Source organism: Aquarana catesbeiana, linkage group LG01 (assembly GCF_042186555.1).
Source record: "Aquarana catesbeiana isolate 2022-GZ linkage group LG01, ASM4218655v1, whole genome shotgun sequence".
In the NCBI taxonomy this organism is placed as follows: Eukaryota; Metazoa; Chordata; class Amphibia; order Anura; family Ranidae; genus Aquarana; species Aquarana catesbeiana.
Window position 1 is genome coordinate 834,415,486 of NC_133324.1, and position 27,845 is coordinate 834,443,330.

General features: G+C 42.0%; 1 protein-coding gene across 6 annotated transcripts in view; it reads right to left on the minus strand.

Moving 5' to 3' along the window:
* Window positions 1-27,845, minus strand: part of LIMCH1 (LIM and calponin homology domains 1) — a 397,172-nt gene that overhangs the window by 225,528 nt on the left and 143,799 nt on the right. For 5 of the 6 annotated variants that reach the window (XM_073608522.1, XM_073608523.1, XM_073608520.1 and 2 more), the window contains one exon: window positions 16,799-16,869. The exons of the other annotated variant lie outside the window; for it this stretch is intronic. Coding sequence is in view for 2 of the 5 variants with exons in the window: in XM_073608523.1 (XP_073464624.1) it covers window positions 16,799-16,869 (71 nt within the window). In the remaining 3 variants the exon portion in view is untranslated. Of the gene's footprint in view, window positions 1-16,798; window positions 16,870-27,845 lie in introns of those variants that run through there. 6 annotated transcript variants of the gene reach the window in all.

Sequence of the window (27,845 nt, forward strand, 5' to 3'; positions counted from 1 at the left end):
TGGACACAGCAAAAAATACCTAACTTTAGCTTTCCAATCCTTTACAAAACGAACATACTTTTGGCTGTAGTTCCTTCAATGCTCAAGCATGCAGATAAATTAAAAATTCCACCAAGAGATATGCCGATTCTAAAGCCAAAGCTCAAAATACATACATTAATGCCAAATACACATATTTTTAGCGTTACGTGCATCTCCCTGTGAATGGTTTGGCTGGTAGTACACAGTCTGGTGATCTGACAAGTTGACATTTTTGTCTATGCAGGGGTAGGCAAAACCTCAGCCCCTCACCTATTGCTGAATTATCAATCCCATAAAACAGTGGTCCCCAACCTTTGGCACCAGGGACCGGCTGCATGGAAGAAAATTATGCCAAGGCCCCCCTTTCGTTTGTCTGAAACGAGCAGTGCACAGTAGATGTGATCATGTGCACTGCCCTATGCCTGCTACAAATCCCATAGTCCCTAGTTCATCTCTAGAGTGTGCAAGAGAGGGTGGCTATGTTCCTACATACAGTAGGACAATTGAGAACAAAACGTAGTCATCCCCTAACAGGAAGTCAGATCACAGCTGCAAGTAAAAGGAATTTGGAGAATTTGAGGAGGCTGAAAGCAATAGAAGGTATTTTCTTGTTACATAGTTAGTCAGGTTGAAAAACAAGAAGTCCATCTAGTTCAACCAAAAAAAAAAAAAAAAGATCATACAAATGCCATATACCCAATGCTATACCCACAGTTGATCCAGAGGAAGGCAAAAAAACCCATAGCAAAGTATGATCTAATTTGCTTCAGCAAGTTCCTCCTGATACCCCAAGAGGCAATCTGATATTCCCTGGATCAACTTTACCTATAAAAATACTAGTATCCAGTTATATTATGTACATTTAGATAATAATCCAAGCCTTTGTTAAAGCAATCTACTGAGCTGGACAGAACCAGCTCTTGAGGGAGTCTATGCCACATTTTCACAGCTCTTACGGTGAAGAAACTGTTCCATATTTGGAGATCACCAAAAAAGGAGGGTGTGCCCCAGAGGGATAATATGGACAGTGTATCACCGGGAAACCAAGTGGCTGGTGCAGAGAATCAGATATACAATTGTTAAAATTAATAACAAAGATTTTTATTGGTTACAATTGTACAAAACATTCTATAATATAAAAGCAAAACAAAAAAGGTAGAAAAGACAGTAATCAAACATAATCAAACTGCTAAGGTGCTGTCATGCAACAACCCAGGAAATTCAAGAATTTCTTCGCTGGGGTGAAGGTACGGCAACACGTGATACTCTACATGTTTCGGAATATAGAAAGGCTCAATTCCTTCTATACTGTATATTTCCTTCTTCAGGAGTTTCAAAGTAGCAGTTTAGATAAATTTCTAGGGAAAAGAAAAACAGGGATATATATGTATATGTGGGTATGTATCACAGAGTATAAGTATGATTAGCACCAGCATGGAGTATAAAACAATTGTGTCACCAAGTATAGGAGACTGCTACTTTGAAACTCCTGAAGAAGGAAATATACAGTATAGAAGGAATTGAGCCTTTCTATATTCCGAAACATGTAGAGTATCACGTGTTGCCGTACCTTTACCCCAGCGAAGAAATTCTTGAATTTCCTGGGTTGTTGCATGACAGCACCTTAGCAGTTTGATTATGTTTGATTACTGTCTTTTCTACCTTTTTTTGTTTTGCTTTTATATTATAGAATGTTTTGTACATTTTGTAACCGATAAAAATCGTTGTTATTAATTTTAACAAAATTGTATATCTGATTCTCTGCACCAGCCACTTGGTTTCCCGGTGATACACTGTGCATATTATCCCTCTGGGGCACACCCTCCTTTTTTGGTTTTCTTCCTTACATGGGATGTGACAGTGATCCCCGGGAAAGCTCAAACATTGGCTCCTTTTCTTATTGTTGATTCCATATTTGGAGATCAAATCTCTTTTCCTCCAGACGTAAAAAGAGTGCCCCCTTTTTCTCTGTGATGCCCTTTAAGTGAATAACTCAACACCAAGGTAACTATATAGACCCCTTTTGAGTTCCTCCATGCCTTTTATCAGTTGGGTTGCTCTTCTCTGCACTGTCTCCAGCTCCCCGATATTCTTTTTGAGAACTGGTGCCCAAAACTGAACTGCATATTCCAGATGAGGTGTTACTAATGATTTGTAAGGCCTGTTGCACATGATGCTCCCATTTGAGCATCTACTTTTTCAGACTTTTTTTTTTTTTTTTTTTTATGTATTAGCATGTATTTACATGCAAATACGTATTCTCGCGTTCTCGTTTTGCACAATATGTAAATAGGCATTTGTGTGCATTCACGAACGAGGCGTAATATACTGACCAAAAAAGCAGATTTTTCTATTTTTTTTTTTTAATGAAGAATGCACAGCGCTTGTTTATGTGCCTGTGTGCATAGGAACATTACAATTAATAGGCTGTATTTTAGGTCAGTAAAAAAAAAAAAAATTGTACTGAGCTTTTTCAAGCTGCAGTGTGCAAGAGATGATTTTGCTCGCTTTGGAAACTACAGCTTGGCATTGCATGCCATTACTAAGCTTATGATCTACCAAAACACCTAGATCCTTCTCCACCATTGATCCATTGATTCCCCCAGTCGTACTCCCCTCCCGTAGTATGTATGATGTATGCATACTCTTAGCCCCCAAGTGCATAACTTTACATTTATCAACATTAAGCCTCATTTGCCACATAGTTGTCCAATTAAACAATGCATTGAGGTCAGCTTGTAAACTGGAGACATTATGTAAGGACGTTATTCCACTCACGGGCGTAGCGTGAAGGGGTAAAGAAGTCGCCATAGTGACTCCGCATTCAGCTCCAGGGGGCCCGCCGCAGCTTTCTACTATGAGTTGTCATCTTACATGCTGCATTTTACCATCACAAAATCCTGGGAACAGAATCCAGGTCCGATCCGCCTTGCGTCTCCCAGGGCCCCAGCCGAGCTCTGCAATCCAGTCTGGAGCTTCTAGTTTGCCACCACCACCAGTTTTCTCCACCGACCACACCCCTCCTCCGCTCTTATTGGCTGGGGAGAAGTTGTGCTGTTTCCTGTAAAGGAGTGGAGGAGTTAGTGGAGCCCAGGACAGGCAAGTGTGGCTCTGTGCTGTTACATTGTGGGGACAGTGAGCCACCTCCCTGTCACAAAGACCTGCGTGAGCGAGGAGGAGGAGGAGAGCAATGCCTGGGATGGCTGTACCTAAAGGTATGACACTGCTCTGCTCAGTCATGTCACTCAGTGTACCCCCACTCTGACAAAAAAGGGTCCTGCAACATTTTGGTGCGGATGCAATATAATTTAAGCCATACAAAATGTATGTTCGCACCGCACAGACATTGCATGTGATGTATACAAGAACGCATTGCGGTTCCTGTGTGAATCACATCTGGTGTTCTGCACGCACCAGTGTGAAATCAGGCTAAATGTCTGGGAATGGTAGCCACTGCCCATAAACAAAATATGGCCACAGATCAGCTTACAAATGTAGATGCGCAGTTCCAAAAGCAGCAAAGTGGTGTTTAGGTTCAGGGTGTGCTCAAGGCGGGCTGGGATAGGCATAGTGATGTTATGGTGTTTGGCACCTTTTCTAAAATGCAAGTTTGAATGCAAGGAGCACTGCTTTGGGACTCAGAGTTGGAAGAGGATCAAAAGGCAAAGCTTACCCTCAGTGCTCTGTACCCGGCAAGCAATTACAGAGGTCAGTGTGACTGACAACAGCTCCAGGCAAGAGGTCACGCAGTCTGTGGGCAGGGGGGGGGGGGGGTCTGATCGCTTATGTAAGAGGGGAAGTGAATACACAAAGGAAAGGGGGGGGGCTCGATATCAATCAAGCCTTATATCAGTGACCCCCCCCACTTTAGTGTATTTACTCCATGGAAGGTGGTCTGTGGTCAGAGTCCCCCCCCCCCCCCCCCACATCAGAGAATCCAGCTTTCCCCCTTAGACCCCTTTCACACTGGGGCGGTTTGCAGGCGTTATTGCGCTAAAAATAGCGCCTGCAAACCGCCCCTAAACAGCCTTCGCTGTTTGTTCAGTGTGAAAGCCCGAGGGCTTTCACACTGAAGCGGTGCGCTGGCAGGAGAAGAAAAAATCTCCTGTCAGCCGCTTCTTTGGAGCAGCGAAGGAGTGGTGTATTCACCGCTCCTAAACCGCTCCTGCCCATTGAAATCAATGGGACAGCGCGGCTATACCGCAGTAATACCGCGGCTATGGCCGCGCTATACGAGGGGTTTTAACCCTTTTTCGGCCGCCAGCAGGGGGTTAAAACCGCACCGCTAGCGGCCGAATACTGCGTTAAAACAGCGCTAAATATAGCGCTGTTTTACCGCCGACGCCCCCTACCGCCCCAGTGTGAAAGGGGCCTTAAAGTGGTAGTAGGCTTTTTTTTTTTTTTTAATTAATATCTTCTTAACCTGCACTGGTTGAGCAGCAGCAGGTGACGTCACTGTGAGCTGTGTGCCACTGCAGAGACTCCCGTGCGTGTCATCGCGGCTCATCCAGTCAGACGAAGGAAGGAAGACCGAGTGAAGATGGAAGTGTCTGCAGCGGTGACAGGGTGCCACTGGAGGGCTTCGTTCTAAGTTAAGTCTTTCATAATGTGCTAGTCTGCAGTGCAGACTAGCACATTATGCCTTTACCATGCAGGGCTTGTTTTTGTTTTTTGTTTGAAATGCCTTTACTACCGCTTTAAATTAGAGTCCGCAGAGTTCCCCATTACAACGTTAGAGTTTGCAGAATTCCTCTTTACAGTGCAAGGGAGAACTCTTGTGGATCCCGATATAAAAAGGGAACACTGTAGACTGTGATGTAAGGGGGAATGACGCAGACCTTAATGTAATGGGGAACTGGGATTGTTGTGTAAGAGGGGGGAGGCTCTGGTGTTCATCAGAGTTTCCTGTTATTGCAGATCCCCCTAACATCAGAATCCACAGAGTTCTCCTTTACATCAGGGTTCACAGAGATTCCCCTTACCTTGTAAAGGGTATCCCTGCAGACTCTGATGTAGGGGGATACTCTGACGACTCTGATGTAAGGAGGAATGCTATGGACTCTGATGTAAGGAGGGATTCTTGAAACCCTCATGTATAGAGAAATGCTTGGGACTTTGATATAAGGGGGGACTCCAATGTGAACACAGGGTTCATTCTAACTGCTGCACTCTACATGTTGTTTTGTATGTTACTTACTGCTGACCCCTGCACTCTATACATGTTATGCATTACATAGTCCTGACCCAGGTGTTCATTGTCCCAATAGTTGCTGGTTTTATTGAAGTTCTTCTTTAAAGCGTAACTACATGGCATCTGAGCTCCACAAACTAAAAACACTATTTAAGTTACTTTTAATATTTAAAGCAAACACATCGATCTATCCATGTCTCCAAGATTTATTTTGATGAGAAATCACTTTGAAAAACACTTCTCCCCTTAACCAGTCCTAGTATGGATGTATACATGTTAAAGCCTCAGTCAATGCCGCTCTTCGGGTCAAACCCCCTGACATGTTTCGCCCCATCCAACAGGGCTTAATCATGACCCCTTTAAAATCTTTTGAATTACCCTCTCAATATGTAAATAAATCTCTGCAATAACTCTTTAGCCACTTGGAGTATCATGGCGCATAACAGAAATATATTGGCGCGCGGTGGAAGTGGCAGGTGGTATAAGGGGGGGCCAGGTCAACTTCTGCATCAGCGCCCACAAGCTTCGAGCTACACCTCTGATTCCACTGCATAGCTTGGTATCATCTGCAAAGACTGAAATGGTACTTTTAATTCCAGACCCTATTATTAGAATTATACAGGATTTATATAGCGCCAACAGTTTACGCAGCGCTTTACAATATAAAAGGGAGACAATACAGTTATAATACAATGAAATACAAGAGGATTAAGAGGGCCCTGCTCAGAAGAGCTTACAATCTAATATCCCCTTAACCCTCGTTAAGAATACATACTTGAATAGAGTTTAGTGTCACTTTTTAGAATGGAGAAAAGTATCGCTGTGGCGCACTTCCAACTTGAATCCAGGGATGTCAGCACGTTGAGGAGGCCACTTGCAGGGCAGAAAGTGCGCTGGTGTGGCGCTCAATCTCATAGCTGTCAAAACAAATGCTGGGCTGAGCGCTTTATTAGTGAGTACCACTGGATTGTTTTCAATTTGGCTTTTAATAAAACGTTTATGCCATCAGCCTTTTCTCCTTTTGTATGTTTCTCAATGAGACCTTCTTTTCCTGAGCGATATGAAGATTGCAGGAATCAAGAGATTCCTGTGTGTTGGGCATTGTTACCCTGGTGCATGGATTTATAATGGTTTTTATCTTGTTTAAATAAATTGATTATGCACAATTGATGTATTTATCACTGTATTTGTGATTGATTGCACACATTTATTGCATTGTATGATTTACTTGCACTACATTATTAGGTTTCCCTTATTTTTTTGTATGCTGTATAATATTGCATTCAAACCATTTATTCTGTTCTGCTGTGTGATTTAAAACTTTAAAAAGCATGAAAACTAATTCTGACACATATTGTGCTAAATCACAGTGGGTCTTAAACTCAACAATCTTCTATGCATCAACCAACAAGTATGCAATATTGGATACCAATTGACTAGACAGCTTAGACAAGTCTCATATGACGAAGTTTTGGTAGATCTACAGTTGGCTGTAGTGAGCCTTACTGAGATAAACTGACAGAATGTTCTGACTCGGCCAGTCATATTGAATTTTTCAACCTCCACCTGCTATTTTTTTCAGTACAGGAATTAAACCGACTGGTTGCTTTAAAGTCTGAGGTCCATCCATTTCACACAGCTGCAAGAGTGAGTGACAAAACGGCTCACATATATATGTGAAATATAAAAAGGTGTTATAAGTTAATTAATTCCCCCTTATACCTCATCGGCAAGCTGTTCATTGTTTAATTTCCTTACTGGAACATGCCAGTGTAGTTCCGAACATGTGCATTACTTTCCAGCTCTTCTCAGTTGCTCAGGTTGTAATTAATCTCTTTTGAACTTCATATTTTTGGCTAGACAGGAGCTAGTACAGCATGAAAAATCTACGTTTCCAAGTGTTATTTCCCAGGGTGATCCTGAATACCAAGACATATATAATCACTTTACACACATGTTCTCAGACCATCCACATTAGTCTTGTAAAAGAGCTAAGCAGTCTGTTAGGGCAGATCATAAATGCAACCTGAAGATCTTTAAAATTACTTTATTTTCAATTTTATTCCAGGCATCTTTTCAACTCCCATTTACGTAATGCTAAGAAGTCCTTAGACTGTGCCAAGAGGCATTCTTCCCTTTTACATTTTAGTTGTACTGTGATCAAATGATTACCCATTTTCTTGACTCTCAAGTCAAGTGATCAGTGATTAAACACTTTATTTGTATTTTAGGATATTCATCGTTAGTACACAACTGAAGATTTATTGCACAGAATATTCCAACTATCAACATATACTGTGTTCTATTGCCAAGTTAAAACTATTACAACCCCAAGCACTACTCAATTCAATGACCACTGACACAGATAACACTATGCCCAAAAATAGATTCCTTGTCCAAGAATGTCCAAAACCACGACTAAATAAGAAACCTCTCTCCAAATTCAATGAAGGTTCCAAACTTCTGGCATCCACATTTTCTCTCTTATAAAGGTCATCTATTTACCAGGGATTTTAATAGGAAAGTATTGGCCCCTTAAAGTTCTAGTCTTCAGGCTATATCCCAAATACTCATCTGTAGGTACATATATAATAGTAGGTTTATAAAATGTTGTACTTGTAGAAACCCTAGAATAAAAAGTAATGTAGAGACGTTCTGGGTTGAAAGTCCAAACAAAGGTCCATGTATCAGTTTTGGTGTAGCCAGGCTGCAATTCATTCCTGGGAGAGGGTACCTGGCCAGTCTTACTGCTCTCAGGCCCTTCCCCTACTGTTCTCCCCTCACTTCTCTTCCCCCTCATCCTTTGTCTTCTGCCTCCCCTTTCTCTGGTCCCCTACATTAGCCCCCCCCCCGCCCTGCCCTTTTTTGCTTTCTTGACCCCCCTGTTCTCTTCCTCCTCTCTGGTCTTTCATTGCTGATGCTCTACACCATCTGCCCTTACTCAGATTCATAACCTCGGTCCCGTAGTTTGCAACGTTTCCTTTGCAGACTTTCCATGATGTTAACTCTACAGAATGTTTAGCTTAATTTAGTGTCTGCCTTAATGTTCTTACTACAACGGTAACCATTTTCTTTGTAACCTTCAATGTTGCTCTGGTCATCTTCCTGGTTACAAATATTACTGTGTTTTTACCACCCGATGCCTGTTTCTTACTGGTAACGGCAGTCTGGTTAACGCTGCTCGAAGGATATTGTATTCTTTTTTGATAAACTGTTTATATTTTTCCATTGCGCACAGAAAAGTCAATCATTTATCAATCCATCCATCTTCAATCTGTCATCGTGATGTGACATTAGTTTTGTACCAATTTATTTCTGTTCAGTTAAAAAGGATTAAATTAGTCTTGCTTCATCATGGTCATCATGGTATCTCACCAGCCCTTCAACATCCTAAATCTTAAATCGGTGTGCTCATGAGGTGCTTCTGGTCTATTAGGACCCTAAAAATTAACCTGTGTGATAGAAGTTCATATGGCAAGCATATAAAGCAATAGACAAGCAGTTGAGAAAGCCAATGTTGAAGCAGCAAAGTTCCTTTACCGCACTGTGGAAACCACTGTGAAATTATGACTAGAATCTTTGATTAGTCTTTTCTGGAAGCAAGGACTGAATTTGTACTACTGAATATTGGTCGGTGCAAGGTGAATATTCACAGGTGTATAAAAATTAGGTATATGAAAACAGAGTGGAAATATTTAGAGGTGTAGGAAAAAATACTGCGTAGGCACTGTTTAAATCATATATACAGGAACTAAACAACTTCTAAACAATGTCACATATTACTGTTCACATGATTCATCTATAGCGCTGCTCTCTGCCAATTTTCATTGTAGATTATCCGACATGCCTTTCATTATGCTTTGTTTGTACTAACCATAGAGTGTGAATTCCAAGTTTTTCCTCAGTTAATGAATGAAGTGCTTCCAGACAATGCCAAAGAGTTCATTCTATTATTGTAATGGAGCATGAAAAAAGGATGTGCATTGCTATGGTAAATTCTAAACTTCATCTAATGGACACGAAAATAGTGCTTTTGTCAGCTGTAGAACATATTACCTTTCCTGATGAGAAAGATGTACATCCTGAAGAGATGCATCTCTTAAAGTGGACCTGAACTTGAAAAGTGAAGCTTTGCGGTTTTATAGGGAACATCTACTGTATAAATGTGTCTTATTAAATCCTCCTGAAAAATAATAGTATACTTCCTATGACTAGGCGCGTCTGTGCCTACAGGAACATCTGCAATGTGGGGTCATCTAAGGCACCTTGCTTGTGACTGCTAGTCTCACAAGATTTGAAGAGAGACTAGGTAATGTCACCACTGTGCAGCATACTGTTCTCCTTACTGGAGAGAAAGCTGTAGCTGTGTACCTGTACTGCAATGATGTCTCTGCTTCTGCTGTATTCATTTTGTGGATTTGTGATTTCAGCACCACTCCTGCTGCTTTTTGATCATAACACCCCAGTTATTAAACCACCAGTCATTGGGGCGGGGGGGGGGGGGGGGGCAACAACTCTGACATAAGAAAACAAAGCCTTGCCTCTACATTGATAGCCGTGTCCACACTAGAGACACTGAGCAAGACAATGAATAGCAAGTCAGTAAGCCGGGAAAAAGACTACAGGAAGTACTGCTGACTACCCTCTGCTTGCCTCGTATTAGCATAGCTCCCACAATACAGGTTCTCTTTACCATATATATTACAAAATAGGAACTTTCCAGAAGACTACATGAGTATCATTTGCAGAAAAGCTGCAGACCAGAAGATCGAGATCTGGTCTAATTTATTCAGACAAAAATCACAACAGTTAATTAATAATTACAAACGAAAACAGCAAACCAACAAATGAAGAAAAGCAATCGTCTCATCAGGGAGCACAAATCCTATGGAAACAAGTCCACAATTAAACCGGTTGATTAGCAAAGAATAAAACCCTACTGGCCCATTCAGACCTATGTGTGCAGTATTGAGCGCTTCAAACGCAAGTTATCACAATTAATGAACTGCAGGGCGTTGCAAGGTCATTATTTCTGAATGACACCCTAATGCACTAGGTCCATTATGGTTCGTTGGCACCATACTCAAATTAATGGGGTGCCAACTGCTTTAACAAAATACAATACTGGACAAACTGGACTGGATACGACTGAATGGGCCCTTAAATAATGAAAGCAAAAACTAACCAGCTGGGTTTTCAGTATAACCATTAAGTAACATTCCTACATTTTCTAAACATTTTGTAATAAAAATCATTTGTTTTCACAAATGAAACCTAAAAAACAACCCCTTAATCAGTTTTAATTTTAGGGTTGGCTCACACCACCATGTTGCAGTAATGCACTGTACACATGTTGGTGCTATTCATTGTCAATGGCACAGCAATGCACCTCTACCACACACCTGTGCTGCCAACGCACTGTGCCACAAAAAGCATGGCAGAGATGCACTGCAAAAAAATACAACATGTACTAAATTGTTGTGCATTGAGGTATGGTACCGCCCATTAATATTGAGTGAACAGCCTAACTTAACGTGCTGCAACGCACAGTTCGTTGTGGTTTGAAGCAGCCCTTATACTAGGTGTGGACTCTTGAAAATTAGGATTCAAGTGGAGGTGCATCAAGAGACTTTCTCAAGAAGTCCCAAATGGAATCTAGCGTCTTTTTGGCGTTTTTGGATGCACATATGAAAGTAATCAGTAGGGTGAAAATAATTATATCCCCATACGTTAAATATTAAAATCTTGTTGGAAGGCATAGCACTAGGAGACAATCAGGTGTTTTTACATATACCAGCGCTGGCAGGGAACATGTTGACAAAAAATATAAAGAAGGCTGACTCATTAGTATTATGCTGCCCTTTAATAGTAATTTTATAAAATACACTGCAATAAATTTAGCAACATTGCAGTGTTTACAAGAAAGGTCTGAGGTCTCCTGTCCAATGACAAAAATAAAATAAAAAAATCTGGAAATATAAAGATAAAGATAGATGCTTGGAACCAGGGGGCACACACAATGTGCATTTTCACAAGCTTAGATCCAGAGAGCAAAGTAGTCAACTACACAAGATAAATGCTAGGATGGAAATCATAGGTTTTCAACCAGTGGTCCGTATATAGTGCTTAAAAGCTAAATGCCCACACACTGACTGTTGGTTATTTGAAGCCTACTGACTTCAAAGTACCATAAATAAACCATATTACTGGTGATTTTTTTTTCTCTTGCTATAGACACAATAGGTCAAAATTCATCTTAATACAACAACAAAAAAAACAACTTTATTTTAAACATTTTCATGCTACAAAACATTTGCACACATTTTAGAAATACCACAAAGCATTACTTCAAGCGGCCATATTCGCCAATCTTCAATAGCAGGTTTAACCAAAATAAGATCTGGCTGTGGATTATTTCCAACAAAAAAAAAAATCTGGCATTCCAGTTTCCATCCTTGGAAGTAAATTACTTCCAAGACCTAATTAAACTAAAATCCAGAGCCACAAATCTAAAAAGACACACTATAAAAGCTCACGTATTTCCGCTCCTAATTTGTGGCCACATGCCAGTTCTAGACCTGCTCAATTCATGATCTCAACGAATGCACCGAACCAAGGGAGTCTCTAATTACATGTACTAATTGCACCAAGATTACAGGTTTTAAGAAAGAAAACTTGTACATATAAACAAAAAAAAAATAAGAGAAAAAGACAGAAGCCCACCCACGCTGCCAGCAAATTATTGGTGTGGAGAAAAGGCAGGCACAAGGGGCTAAATATATGCTATGTGTCACCCCTATAACATAGAAAGGACAACCTGCACTGTACACATGCTGTTCTATGGTACTGAGCTAAAGAATGTCACTGAACAGTGTCTGGATTTACTATGGCTATACAGTATAACATTACTCTATCATTATCAACATTATTATATAAAAAGAAAAATGTATGTTTTCATGGAGTTCCATCAGTTTGGCAAAAATGTATTTTATTTATTTAGCTAACTTATATTACTTTTACCATTCAGACTGCTTCCCCGTTCCCAAAAGTAACCTACAGTCCCACTTTTTTCTAATATAATTTCCATACACACTTAGCAAGGCCAGTTAAGGTGGAAGCCAATTATTCTTGCAGTATGCTTTTGGATTGGTAGATGAAAGCCAAAGCAGCCAAAAAATAGGATTTTTGTACTCACCGTAAATTCCTTTTCTCTGAAGTTCATTGACGGACACAGCTCCATTAAATCTTGACCATAGGGTTATCACGCCACCTTCAGCAGAGGACTAGGCAAAACATGTAGTACATGTGAATACAACAGAACTGTACAGTTCCGCCCAGGGGGCGGTCCCTCTGGCTATAACCCCCCAGCCTGCTTCCTACAGCTCAGTACGTAGAGCAGTAGAATGTAAAATAATAGGAGGGGTGGGTGCTGTGTCCGTCAATGAACTTCAGAGAAAAGGATTTTACGGTGAGTACAAAAATCCTATTTTCTCTTTCATTCATTGACAGACACAGCTCCATTAAATCTTGACCGTAGGGATGTCCCCAAGCAGTGACAAAACGAGGGGTGGAAACAACAAAACATAACTTCACCCACAGCCAGAGGCGTTCCGCAACGGAGGAGTTGCCATCTGAACCGGTCACATCAGAACTTGCGGCCAACGTATGCATCAAAATGCGTTTACAACCAAAATGTAACTTTCTCTCACAAGAAGAAAGAGTGCAAATTGCAATGATTACACGGGCGCCTGTAAAACTTTGCGGCCAAAGCAAGCATCTGAAGATGCGCTCACATCAATTTTGTAGAACTTTGTGAAAGTGTGAACGGATGACCAAGTCGCCGCCTTACACACCTGGGAGACAGATGCTTGATGTTAGAAAGCCCAGGAGGTCCCAATTGCCCTGGTGGAATGGGCCTTAACAGGAAAGGGGGGCACCTGCCCCTTCATGGCGTAAGCCCGGACCACGATCTGTCTGATCCACCGTGAAATGGTGGTCAACAAGACCACCAGCCCCTTTTTTGGTTCAGCCACTGAAACGAACAGAGTCTGACTTCCGGAAGGGAGCTGTGGCAGAAAGATATACTCTTAGGGCCCGGACCACCTCCAGGGAATGGAGGGCCACCTCCTTAGGGTGTGTCGGCTTAGGACACAGAGATGGTAACACAATGTCCTCATTGAGATGGAAAGCTGAAACCACCTTTGGAAGAAAGGAAGGTTGCGGACGTAGCACCACCTTATCCTTGTGGAAAACCATATAGGGCGACTTGCAAGACTAGGCCGCCAACTCAGAAACCCTCCTGGCAGATGTAATAGCTACTAGAAAGACCACTTTCTGAGAAAGAGTCAACAAGGGAATTTCCCTGATGTTCTCAAACGGCGGTTTCTGAAGCTCCGATAGCACCAGGTTCAGATCCCACTGAGGTAAGGGTGGTCGCACCGGAGGGACTACATGCCGAACCCCCTGCACAAAAGGTGCTTACCAATGAGTGAGACGCCGGGGGTCATTGGAAAAAAAGACAGCCAAGGCGGATATCTGTCCCTGGATGGTTAACCCCAAATAAAGTTCTGCTGTTCTAGTACGTCTTTCCTGACATTATCTGAGTCACATCCTACAACAAAAGCCATGGTCCGTAGAGAGCTTGCAAAGCATCAGAAGGATCAGTTAGGAGAAGGGTACAAAAGAATTTCCAAGGCATTAGATATACCATGGAACAGAGTGAAGACTGTCATCATCAAGTGTAGAAAATATGGCACAACAGTGACATTACCAAGAACTGGATGTCCCTCCAAAATTGATGAACAGACAAGAAGAAAACTGGTTAGAGAGACTGCCAAGAGTCCTACAGCAACATTAAAGGAGCTGCAGGATAATCTGGCAAGTACTGGCTGTGTGGTACATGCGACAACAATCTCCCGTATTCTTCATATGTCTGGGCTATGGGGTAGAGTGGCAAGAAGGAAGCCTTTTCTTACGAAGAAAAACATCTAACCCCGGCTAAATTAAAAAAAAAAAAAAAAAAAAAAAAAAAAAAAACAAAAACACACATGAAGTCTCCCAAAAGCATATGAGAAAATATGTGTTATGGTCTGATGAAACCAAGGTTGAACTTTTTGGCCATAATTCCAAAGGATATGTTTGGTGCAAAAACATCACTGCACATTACCAAAAGAATACCATACCCACAAACATGGTGGTGGCAGCATCATGCTTTGGGGCTGTTTTTCTTCAGCTAGAACAGAGGCCTTAGTCAAGGTAAAGGGAATTATGAATAGTTCCAAATACCAGTAAATACTGGCACAAAACCTTGAGGGTTCAGCTAGAAAGCTGAACATGAAGAGGAACTTCATCTTTCAGCATGACAACGACCAAAAGCATACATCCAAATCAAGGAATGGCTTCACCAGAAGAAGATTAAAGTTTTGGAATGGCCCACCCAGAGACCATACCTGAATCCGATTGAAAACCTGCGAGGTGATCTGTAATAAAATCAAAAGGTGCTTCAACAAAGTATTAGTTACATCACAGAAACCTGACATTTTAACAGGGGTGTGTAAACTTTTTAGATCCACTGTAGGTGTGTGCCCACAAACACTACCATTGCTCAAGAAGCCATGATGTTGCACTCAGGGAACTAACATAGAATTGATACTGGGTGTTGCTTATATTTTCAAATGAGAGATACTTGCCTGCTCCCATATATCAAATATAGAATCTTTAAAAATGTGTTTTTGTAAAAGGTAAAGTGGTTAAATGAAGGAATAGATTTTGTCTAATAAATATAAAATAGGGTTAAACCCCATATGACACAGTCAGGGTCCTCTGTGCTGTCACATTTTCTGTAAGATTAACCAGTGGTAATAAAACAAAACGATACTGTGGCCCAAGTGCCCGCTTCCCTTACTAAAGCAATGAGTTATGGCTTTAATTTCAGTTTATAAGGACAAATGCTTATGGAATGTCAGGCCTTCAGAACATGCCGGCATGCGGAATGCTTTTAAGATGTGCCGTATCTGTTCAGAATTGTTTGGTTAAACACGCTTTAATTCACAATGCCTACCCTATATCGAGTCTTCTTTTGCTCGATTTTGTGTTATGACAAGACAGGTATGAGAGAGGTCACCAGGCAGACTGGCATGCTCAGTTGTTTCATACAGTTCTACTGATAGTTTGGTGATCAAACCATGAACCTCCAGGAAGTAGGCATGCTCTATAAATCTGAGTCCCCGCGGGACACACTCTGTAGAAGGGAAGTGTGTGTGTGGTGTATAGTAAGGGGAAAGTGTAATCAATATATGAAGGTCTTTTTTTCCTTTGGAATGAATAAAATAAAGCTGTCTAGCTAGGCTTAAACCTTCTTCCAACCCCTTCTAAATCATATTCTAACTACCCTGTGAAGGAAGATGCTTATACTTGCCTATTCTGAGGGTACTCTGGTGTGGTCATGTGATCTCCCCAGTGGCTATCTGGGGGACTGGCAGGATCACCAGGGATTTCACACAAAGAAAGAAATACAAACAGAATAGGATACTTGTACATGGTACAACATGCACATCAGGAATATGAAATGTTGAAGTAACATGCTCTTTAAAGCGGAGTTCCACCCATTTTCTGCACTTTCTCTCTATGGTATGCAAAAAAAATAAAAAATTGCATTGGGAAAAGAATGAGCTATATTCTTTTCCCTTTTCCCAATGCAATTTTTTTTTCTAATTGGAAATACCTTTGACAATGCAATTTCTTCTGTACTTCCTGCCGTCCCCGCCCAGGCAATTATGTCACTAGGTGATTTGCAAGGGTTCCTGGGCTAGCGGCGTCATGTATCCCAGGAGCCCTTGAGAATCACCTACTGCCGAAACTGCGGAATGGCAACCTGTCAGGAAGAAGAGTTGCGCATGCGCAAGACTGGGAGGTGCATGCTGGGTAGCCAGCACCTGGAAATCCTGGAAATGAAGACAGGAGGGCTTCAGATGCCCACAGCTAAAATGGAACTTGCCGGCTTCCTAGATCTGCAGGTAAAAAACTATTTTTCAAGAAAGTAAAAGTACAACACATACAGTATTACATGTTGCAAATGTACCTGTTTGGAAAATTACAGAGCAGTCTTTAAAAAAAAAAAAATTTTAAAAATGTTTGGGGAACTAGAACTCTGCTTTAACCCTCGTCAGTTCTCCGAAGTTCAGTTTTAAAGTTCATTATGTTGCCATCCTTTGACTTGGATACCCAAGTTAAACCTGTAATTCTGACCTGCACACCAACATATGCTGGCTACCTATGCTGGAAGAGAACTATCTACACGTTTTGTTTTTTTACACTTTTGTTGGATTGAGTAACGAATGAAAGGTTAAAATCTCTGCAAGGCTATTTTTGCTGTGTACCTTAACTTCCAATGACAAAGACACAACCGAAACTAAAAGAGGTCTCCCAAAGCGAGGGGGTATTTTACTCCTAAACATCTGCCCTACAGCGCAGATGTCATTATTAGAAGATTTCCCCTTACATCTTGCTCTATGGACAACATTAAAAGCAGTCTTCAACATAATGAGCACTATTCATCCACCAAGAACAAATAAGAAATGAGCTTACTCGCAGAGTAGGATTCCATTTTCCAGGCCCGTGCGAAAGTCTTTGTCGCCAAAGCTTCTACCCGTAACTTGCTGACAAAGAGAAGGGAAACAAAAAAAAAAATATTATTACAATTTGCAAGACATATTTTGGCATTTAAGAAAAAAAAATAATATTTTTTGCATGATTATGAAGTCAATTCTGAAAATCTCAGAGCTTGTGAAGAGAGAAAAGTGAAGGTGGCAGGGTTATATGAAAAAATAAAACTAGATCCCATTACCAAAAGGTCTATATTATTGAAACATATGGATTCTATTATCACACTGTCTGCACCAGCCTATACAATTTAGATTTAAATGCAATTTTCTACGGGCAGCTCAGAATAAGACAGCTGGCTATAGGGCGATATAAAAGGTTCTTGCTTGAGATCAAGAAGTCCATCACATTTGAAAATGGCTACATTTTAAGTTTTCCACATAACTCAAACTTTACTTGAGATATTTAACAGAGGTTGTACAACCAGGTTGCCCTCGCACTGCATAGTAGCTGGTAAATCTTTTAATTTTTTTATTTTTTATTATTATTCACAGTTTTAAAAAAATGCTTGCAGTGCCAGTTTGCCCAAAACACTCCCCGCTCAGATAATAGCATAGTTTTCCTTTAGAGCAAATAGTTAAATCTGCTTTTTATAATGAACAAGAAGGCTACTGTACTTTGCATGCTACTTCCTTCACATGCTGCCTTATGTCAACTGCTTATCTGTTACCGGGACTTGGAGGCACACACGTACAGTTATTTACAATTGTTTTAACACCTGCCATCTCCATCAACGTTGCCTCATCTATTATTCAGTTCATGTATAGTTCAGCTTGCATTGCCCACTCTGCGCACAGCTATTTCACCTCCAAGAGCTTTATATGTAAAACAATAAAAACATGAGTGTGCATGCATACTTTAAATGTTGCAAGAAGTAACGCTAAGCTTTATGGCGTTCTGCTGTATTAAAATGTGTCACAGCCAACAGACCTGGTCTAAACGCTACCATTGTAATTGGGGGCAGATGAGAATTAGGGACCCATTCACACCCATTGCTTATTAAAAAGGTTTGCGATACCTCAATGCATGGTAGAGCATGTGATGCTTTGTAGTGCCGCAATGTGCTAATATGAAATAGGAGTAGGAATAATTTGTCCAGAACTGGTTGCAAAATGAATCAAATGTAGTACTGCAGCATGCCATAACACTCACACTATTGCAATATGCAGTATGAATGGGCCGAAAGACAAGTGCATTCGGTAGAACGTTATTAAAGAAGAACTATAGGTAAAAAATGTTAAAGTTATCGGTAGCTGAAACATTAATGTATATTGTTAACGCATGCTTTCTATATTTGTGGCGTTTTCATTTATTTAAAAAAGTCTGCCGATACTGGTAGCCAATATCACTTCTTTTGGAAGGTGACAATAATAAATGCACTGCATTGAATTCACTGCAGCGTTGTCACTGTGTGCAGCCACTGTAGCCGTTAGGACTACAGAGCTGCGTGGTTACATACATTATGGAGTAGGGTTTTTCACTATTGTCACATCGGATAATTTTCTTCCTCAATTCCAGACAGTGCAGAGCATACCAAGCTGCAATCCAGGCGTTGTGATTGATGGTACAGTATTGTCTACATCTCCTGGGGAGGTGAGCGAATGTGCCTGACAGTGTCAGGAGGAAGGGATGCCTTGACCCTTGCTCCAAGCTCTCATCTGATGATGTCAGAGGGGCTAAGAAGAGGATTTTTTAACTTCAGGTAAGGTATTTAAAAACAAAACAAAAAAAACCCCACTTGTTTGAAGATGCAGGGGGCTGGTGGGAGAAGGTGATAAAACAAAAACCCATAGATGCCCATCATGGCATGTTTGTTCTGACTCGGTTACAAATTAGTAAAAGAAGGATAAAAATGAGAGGACCAGTCCCTGTCCCTTCAAAACGAAGGCAGCAATGGCAACTTCTGGGTCATTTAAAAAAAAAAACGATCACTAACCTAAATCAGAATTTGCACATTTTAATTCAACAAACGCAGAGAACTAGTCTTATAGTACATTCCAGCACTAACAAGGACAATTACATAGGCGTAAAATAAAACAGTTTTCATAATAAGACACAAATTAGGTCTTTAAAAAACACGGACATTAAAAAAATATAAAATTACAACGCAAAATAATCATATTTTATAGTACAATTGCTCAGTTTTGAATATGGGCATTTCTAAGGATCAATATCCAAAATCTGAACACCCTGGAAGCCAGAAAACCTGGAAACTTGGCACTGTTAACTGTGTTTGCCTTAATCTCATGGGCCAGATTTTATTTAGCCAGCATGAAACCAAACTCAAATCATTAGTATTCTTTCCCCTAATCTGTCTAGTCCTAAAGGAAGACTATATTTCAGAAAAGACTGCATACCCTGGCTCCTTCAGGTCTACAGTGCATCCGTAAAGTATTCAGAGCGCTTTACTTTTTACACATTTTGTTATGTTACAGCCTTATTCCAAAATAGATTAAATTCTACAAACAATACCCCATAATGACAACGTGAAAGCTTGAAATCTTTGCAAATTAAAAATAGAAACAAAAAAAAAAAAAAAATCACATGTACATATGTATTCACAGGATGAGAGCGAGCGAAGGACATGTATTATCCCAGATGTTTATTACATAAAACAGGATTAAGAACACTTAAAAGAGAAGAGTGTAAATGGGCTAATCTGTATAGGGGTTTCTTCATGGTGCATGCCGTCGGTGAGTGTGATGGTTCCAGCCGCTCAGTAGGAAGGAGATAGGCAATCCCCGGAGCCTCGAGGAATCAAGAAGTCATGCTGTAAAGGTGTGGACCGTCCCGCGGTATGACGTCACCAGTGGAGTCGAGAGATCGCTGACAAGTGAGAGAAAGGCCAGGCTGTGCGCTTGGAGCATTCGGGTCCTTCTACAGGCCTACACTGTAGGAGGTCGTGCTGTAAAGGCGTGGACCGTCCAACGGGTATGATGTCACCAGTGGAGTCGAGAGATCGCTGACAAGTGACAGAAAAGCAAAGCAATGCTACGCACTCTGAGTATTCAGCTCCTTCCACAGGCCTACACTGGTCTGAGAGTCCTTCAGGTGCCTTGTGGCAAACGCCAGGCAGGCTGTCATGTGTCTTTTACTGAGGAATGGCTTCCATCTGGCCACTCTACCATAAATGTGTGATTGGTAGAGTTCTGCAGAGATGGTTGTTCTTCTGGAAGGTTCTCGTCTCTCCACAGAGAAACGCTGGAGCTCTGTCAGAGTGACCATCGGTTCCTGGTCACCTCCCTGACTAAGGTGCTTCTCCCCCAGTCGGTCAGTTTGGCCGGGCAGCCTGCTCTAGGAAGAGTCCTGGTGGTTACAAACTTCTTCCATTAACAGATGATGGAGGCCACTGTGCTCGCGGGGACCTTCAACTGTGCAGAAATTTCCTTCCCTTGATCTGTGCCTCGACATAATACTGTCTCGGAGGTCTACAGACAATTTATTTTACTTCATGGCTTGGTTTTTGCTCTGACATGCACCGTTAAAGGGGTTGTAAACCCTTGTGTTTTTTCACCTTATTGCATCCTATGCATTGAGGTGAAAAACTTCTGGCAGTGACCGGTCCCCCAGCCTCCCAGTTTTACTTACCTGAGCCCCGTAATTCCCTCAGCGGAGATTCGCTCTCCCTCTCTGCATGAGCTCCTGCACGAGCCATTGACTTCTGCTGCTGTCAATCGAATCCAATGATGTGGGTGCCGGGGCCGAGTCCGGCATTTGTGTCTATGGACCCAAATGCTGGACTCGGGAGCGCGTCCGCACGGTTATTTGATGCGAGGAGGAGCCGCGAGAGCCCCTGAGGGATCCCTGAGGGATCCCAGAAGAGGAGGATCGGGGCCACTCTGAAAAACGAGCTGCACAGTGGAGGCAAGTATGACATGTTTGTTTTTTAAAAAAAATAAAACACGAAGCCTTACAAGCACTTTAACTGTGGGATCTTATATAGACAGGTGTGTGCCGTTCCAAATCATATCCAATCAATTGAATTTACCACAGATGTGGTTTGGCGTCCATCTCAAAGATGGTCAGTGGAAACAGGATGCACTTTAGCTCAATTTTAAGTGTCACGGCAAAAGCTATGACTACTTCTGTACAGTATTTATGAAAAAATTCGCAAAGATTATAAACAAACTTCTTTCACATTGTCATTATGGGGAACTGTTTGTAGAATTTTGAGGAAAATAATGAATTTACTCCATTATGGAATAAGGCTGTAACATAACAAAATGTGGAAAAAGTGAAGCGCTTTTAATTCTTTCTGCTGGATTACCCATGCCTTTTTTAGTGTTTCAAGCATGCAAATAAAGTGCATCTGGAAAGTATTCAAACACTGACAGTAATTATGAATTGGGTTGTTAAAAGTTATTTTTTCAGGTACCATTATTTCAATATAACAGTGAAACTTTGCACAGTACAGCAGAGGCCCCTGGTTCTGATTAGGCTGTATAAACTGCCTGTCACTGCGTAGGAGGGGGAGATATTCAGATTTGCAGAAAAATACATTTTGAACAATCATTTACTGATGTGTAGACTGCACCTTTAGTAAAAAAAACAAAAAACAAAAAAAATACAGCTCTCATACATCTATCCTCACAGTATCATAGGACAAGCATGGGGTTGCCTCCTCGTGAAAATTCTAGTTGCTTGGCTGTTATTCTGTTATGGCTTGCATAGTAAGTCAATTCTCTAAAACAAGTAAGCACATCATGAAATTTAGAAGTCCTTGTCTGCGTACTTGTTCTGTGTTGATGGAACAAAGTACTGAAGCAAGATGTTCAGAATAACAGCCAACCAACTTTCTAATATGGAAAGGTCAGGAATGGCAGCCCCGGTTTATCACAGGACAGGTTTCCTTTAACTCCTTATATGGCCTGCTATATATTGCTAAGTGTGCTAAAACCACTTGCATTGCTTGAGAAAATCATACCATGCAAGGATGGTCAATAAGAGGCAACAAACTAAAACCCAATAGAAGCAGCATATATTTACTCACCTTTGAAATTTTTCTTTGGCAAACAGATCTGTCTTGCCCACATATCAGGACAGACATGTCTAATGCACAAGACATTGTAATAATATAATAATACATAATGGTATGTATTGTGGCTTCCATTAAAAAAACAACCCAGACACACAGTGGTCTTTCAGCAGCAACCCAGCCATTGGTGTTGTCTAACCACTAACTGCAGACCAGACCGCTAATAACTCGAAAAAAGTCATTTTTGGGTCATAGCAATGAAACAGAATGGTATGTAGATAACGATCATATTTTCTGTGGATCACAAACCAGTTTTCTTAAACTTATGACCCAATTAGGAAATTCTGCACAATTTAAACCTTTTTTTCCCCTAGCACATACAGAAGTGAATAATTCTGGCACAAATCCCTGCAGGAATTCCAAATGAGACGTGTTGTATTTGTTGACTGAGAATATCAGACATAATAAAAATAAAGAATCAAAACACAGTAAATTGCCTAGTTGATCAAAGAAGTTGAATTATGTTGTATTTAGTACTAGAGGTTCATATACAGGAGCACTTGGTGCACGCTGCCCTTTGCATTTTAACAAGGTGTCACAGCTCCTCCACATTGGAGGGGGGCAACGATAAAGTACGCTGGAAACCTCCCAACTTTCTAACATGAAAAAAAAGGGACACATTTTAGCACAAAGTATTTAGACAAAATACACACCTCCACACGCACAGTTACATAGACTATGGTTAGCCATACATGTTAAGATTTCCCTTATTCAGACCATGGTGTTGAACGAGAGAAATCAATACGAGAGAAATCAATAAATCCACACAGTGTGAATGAGAAAAATCAACATACTCCCATATCTACAAGTATGCAGGTGCAGTCTACTTTCTCCACTATAGATGGCGCTCATCTGCAGAAGCATTACAGTTGGAGAGGGAGTCAAGAGGAACATGGTTCCTCTATGGTTTCTGGGTCATTGGTGAAGCTATCCAATTGGAAGCTACCACCCAATGTGACTAGCAGCCATCTTAGGTCAGGCAGAGCCTATTTAAGGCCTTAGCTCCCAGGTTTTGGTGTGTATTTTGCGAGCAGGTAAAGTATTGACATGTACCCCATCTGGTAGGGACAGAACTAGTGGCAGGGAAAAGTTTCTGACAATGAGGGAAAGCATAGGGCTCGCAACTTCGCTGGACATCTTCCTGCTTGGGCACAAAATAGGAGGGGCAGAATGCAGCCTGGCTAACAGGCATCATCAGTTCAGCTGAAACTTGCTCCCTAAACACAGTTGGACCTGTGAGTGTTCTTCCCCCAGGGTTTATTGTGAACTGTCTTTGCATCATTCCAATACAAATTCTTTCTGCAGTCAGACTGTGTATTGCCGCTACACCCCACTTATATACACAAAGCATGATAGATGAATCTCCCCTGCTGGCTATTGTAGTCTAAAAGCCACAGAACCTGCGGTTGTCAGAGAACATAATGACTGCATCTGGTTGGATGCAGTCACTGCATGGCTGAGAATATCAGAGCGAAGTTTGCCAAAATCTGAGCTATGTTAGGCCAGCATACGAGTGAATAGTCACTATTTTTTTTTTTTTTTTTTTTTACACGTTATAGGTTTTTCTTTATACTGCCTTATCAAAAAAAGTCGGGTTTATTTAGAGGTTGGATGAAATGTTTTGCATAGTATAAAACCTTTAGTAGTTTTGATAGCATTTTTTATACACATTTAAACATTAGACTAGAAGGAAGGGTGACTAAAAAAGGAGCTTTAAGTATTTAGTTCCAAATGAGGGCCAGAGACATACTATGCTGAGCCTTTGACTGGAAACAGCTTTCAGTCCCTTCTACTTGCATGGGAATCACCCAGAGATTACCTGGAGAGTTATCTGGGTATCAACCTTGCCTACCATGTACAGTGTAAGTAAGGGCTCTACAGGTGCCCAAACATGAGTCTACCATCTTGTTTAGGTAACCACTGGCTTTCAAGTCTGATATATTCACTTGGATTAAAAGTTGCATCAACATGTGTATGATGCGGTTGTACAATATATGCATCAATTGTATATTCAACACTTTAACCACATGCCGACCAGGCCATAGTCAAAAGACGGCTACAGCGTGGTTGGCTTTTTCTGGGTGGACGTCCATGGGACATCCTCACAGAATCGCGCACCAGGGAACATCCGTGACCGCCGGGTCCCCCGTTGATAGCGGCCATTTACCACGTGATCGCTCCGTCAAATGACGGAGCATCCCTAGTAAACAAACCGGCGTCATCTGTTCCTCCCTCCCTTCTCTGTACCGAACGGTACAGTGTGAGAGGAGGGAGGGAGAGATCGTTTGCAGCGCTGTGGGCACTACAGATCCAGCCCACAGCGCTGCTCAGTGCCCATACTCTGCATTACTCTGCCATACTATGTAATAATCTGCCAATAAATTTTAACAGAAAGAATTTTTTTTTTTTTACTGAATTTTCAGTCTTTTTTTGATTTATAGCGCAAAAAATAAAAAACCCAGCGGTGATTAAATACCACCAAAAGAAAGCTCTATTTGTGTGAAAAAAAGGACAAACATTTCAAATGGGTACAGTTTTGCATGACTGAGTAATCGTCATTCAAAGTGTGAGAGCACCGAAAGCTGAAAATTGGTCTTGTTAGGAGGGGGGTTTAAGTGCCAAGTGGTCAAGTGGTTAATAAATCTTAGAAGTTCCCTATGACTAACAGACAACTAATATTGTACCTATCCATAAGAAGGACAGCAGGCTGGCAATTATTGGCCAGTGAGTTTAACATCAGTTGTAGCCAAATTAATGGACTCACTCCTGAAAAGAAGGATCATCGATCACTTAAAAACACACAACTTGCTGGACCCAAAGCAGCATGGCTTTTACTGAGGGCAGATTATATCAGACTAATCTGAATTAAGTTTTTGACTATATCACAAATGTTTTGGACCAGGGTGGTACTGTGGACATTGTCCATCTTGATTTCAGCAAGGCATTTGATACAGTTTCACATAATGATCTAATACAAAAGTTGTACAAGCTAGGACTTTACCCTTAGGTGGTTCAGTGGATATGCAGTTGGCTAAAGGATAGATATCAGAGTGTGGTTGTAAATGGGGTTCACTCAGAACAGAGACGAGTCACTAACGGTGTACCACAAGGCTCTGTACTGGGTCCTATTCTATTTAATCTATAAGTGGTATAACCAAAGGTTTGTTGGGTAAAGAAGCAATAGAACAAGAGAATAACATGAGTAGGGCAAAGGGAAGGTAACAGCAAAACAGACATAAGATATGGAGAAAAGAGGAGGGGGGGGGGTCAATGGGAAAGGTGCACCTCATAGGCGTGCCCCTATTCAGTAGCTTCAAAAGGTCCAGCTCAGGTCCTGCTGGAAGATAACGTGAGGCCTATGGGTAGCCAAATATTATCCATTCTATCAGTCAATCTGGCTTCTATTTTTTCATGGAGCATGAGTATGCAAATTATGGACCTAATTTCAGAGAGACTGAGCAGTTTGTTAGACAAGGTATGTCTTTTTGCTGATGATACAAAAGGTGTATAATAGGGTTGATGTCCCTGGAGGTGTCTAACATGGAACAGTGAGACCTCATTTAGAATACTGTGTCAAGTTCTGGAGACCCAACTTACAAAAAGATATTGATAAGATAGAATGAGTCCAGAGACGGGTAACAAAAAAGGTGAAATGCTGGAGGGATAAAACACATCAAGAGAGACTTCAGGAATGTAAAATGTACAATCTAAAGGAAATAAGGAAAAGGGGAGACAGGACTCAAGCCTTTAAATACAGCAAGAGGGTAAATAAGGTTCAAGAGGGCAGGATTTTAAATACGAAACCAAAATCAAAAACACGGGGACCCAACTTCAAACTAGTAGGTGAAAAGTGCAAAACTAATATTAGAAAATATTATTTTACTGAAAGGTGGTTGATGCTTGGAATAGACTTTCAGCAGAAGTAGTGAGTCAAACATGCTTGGGGAAAAAAAAAAAAAAAAAAAAAAAAAGGGCAGACTGGATGAACCACTTGTTTTTCTGCCACAACTTTTCTATTCGCTTCCAGTGTCCCTCACACAGATTGTACTCCCAGCAATCCAAATGTGCCCATTTGTCTGTCTACAGACTGGACTATCTTAAGTGAAGATGAGAAGTTTCAACAGACCCAATTAGCCTATTTATGGACAAGCAGCACCTATATACGATTCCACAGACTTGATGCTCTAATTTTCTATTATGGGTTGTTGATAAGACACAGCATTTATGTGGACTTATTGGTGAAACCTCTCCCACAGTCCTAATCTCATCAACACAGAAACCAGTTATTTTGTAGTCCAAGATAAGCACTAGGATGGAGATTTTGACTCCTTAGGACAGTGATGGCGAACCTTGGCACCCCAGATGTTTTGTAACTACATTTCCCATGATGCTCATGCACTCTGCAGTGTAGTTGAGCATCATGGGAAACAGGGCGATTCTAGGCGGGTGCGCGGGGTGCAGTTCACCCAGGCGCCACAGAGGTGGGGGCGCTCAAGCGCCAGAGTACTCCCCTCCCTCCTCTCCTCCTCTCCTTGTTGGTGTCCACAGGCTGCTCTCCGCCGCCGCTGTGTTTCCTGCCCAAGTCCGTCCCCTCTCCATCCTCCTGTCAGAGGAGATCGGAGCAGCTGTCTCTGTTCGGAGAGAGACCCACGCAGTGACATCGTTGGGCGGGCGGTCCCTGCCGCGCGGCGTACAGTGCCTGTCATTTGTTTTTCTCCTCTCGGTCACGATCTTCTCCACACAGGCGGTTGCACACTGTCCTCTCCTCTCCAGCTGCTGCCCGGGTGGGGTTTGTCCTGGGGGGGGTCTGTGGGGGGGGACTCGGGGAATCTGTAGTACTGTACTAATGGAGGGGGGTGGCTTGTGGGGGGAGTCTGTACTAATAGAGGAGGGTGGGGGGGTCTGTGCTAATGGAGGGGGGTGGTTTGTGTGGGGGTCTACTCTGTATTAATGGAGGGGGTGGTTTGTGTGGGGAGTCTGTACTAATGGAGGGGGGTGATTTGTGTGGGGGTCTGTACTAATGGAGGGGGGTCTGTACTAATGGAGGGGGGGTAGTTTGTCCTGAAGGGGGTCTGTACTAATGGGGGTTAGTTTATGGGGGGTCTGTACTAATGGAGGGGGGAGGTTTGTCCTGAGGGGGGTCTGTACTTATGGAGGGGGGTCTGTACTAATGGGGGGGGTTGTGGGTGGGAGTCTGTACTAATGGAGGGGGGTTGTTTGTGTGGGGAGTCTGTACTAATGGAGGGGGGTGGTTTGTGGGGGGGGGTCTGTACTAATGGAGGGGGGTGGTTTGTGGGGGGGTCTGTACTAATGGAGGGGGGTGGTTTGTGTGAGGAGTCTGTACTAATGGAGGGGGTTGGTTTGTGTGAGGTGTCTGTACTAATAGAGGGGGGTGGTTTGTGTGAGGAGTCTGTACTAATGGAGGGGGGGGTAGTTTGTCCTGAGGGGGGTCTGTACTAATGGGGGGTGGTTTATGGGGGGGTCTGTACTAATGGAGGAGGGTGGTTTGTCGGGGTGGTTTGTCGGGGGGTCTGTACTAATGGAGGGGGGGTGGTTTGTCCTGGGGGTCTGTACTAATGAAGGGGGGTCTTTACTGAGAGAGGGGTTTATACTTAGTGGGGAGTCTGCACTGACAGAGGGGGTCTATACTTAGTGGAGTGAGTCTGTACTGAGGGGCAACTATAGTTGGTGGCATGGGGGTGACACCATGTTTTACCACACTGGGTTACACCAACCCTAGTGACGCCACTGCAGCCGCGGGCTCTTCTTTCCCCCCTCCCTCTCCCTCCCCTCGCGCTGCTGTACTAGTGAGAAGCGCTTGCCAGCACAGCTGCCCCACTATGTTTCTTCCCCCACCTTCATATCGGCCAGGGAAGAAATAGAATAAAAATATGAGCAGAGAAGAGGATTGTGGGACATGTAGTCCCGAGGACTGGC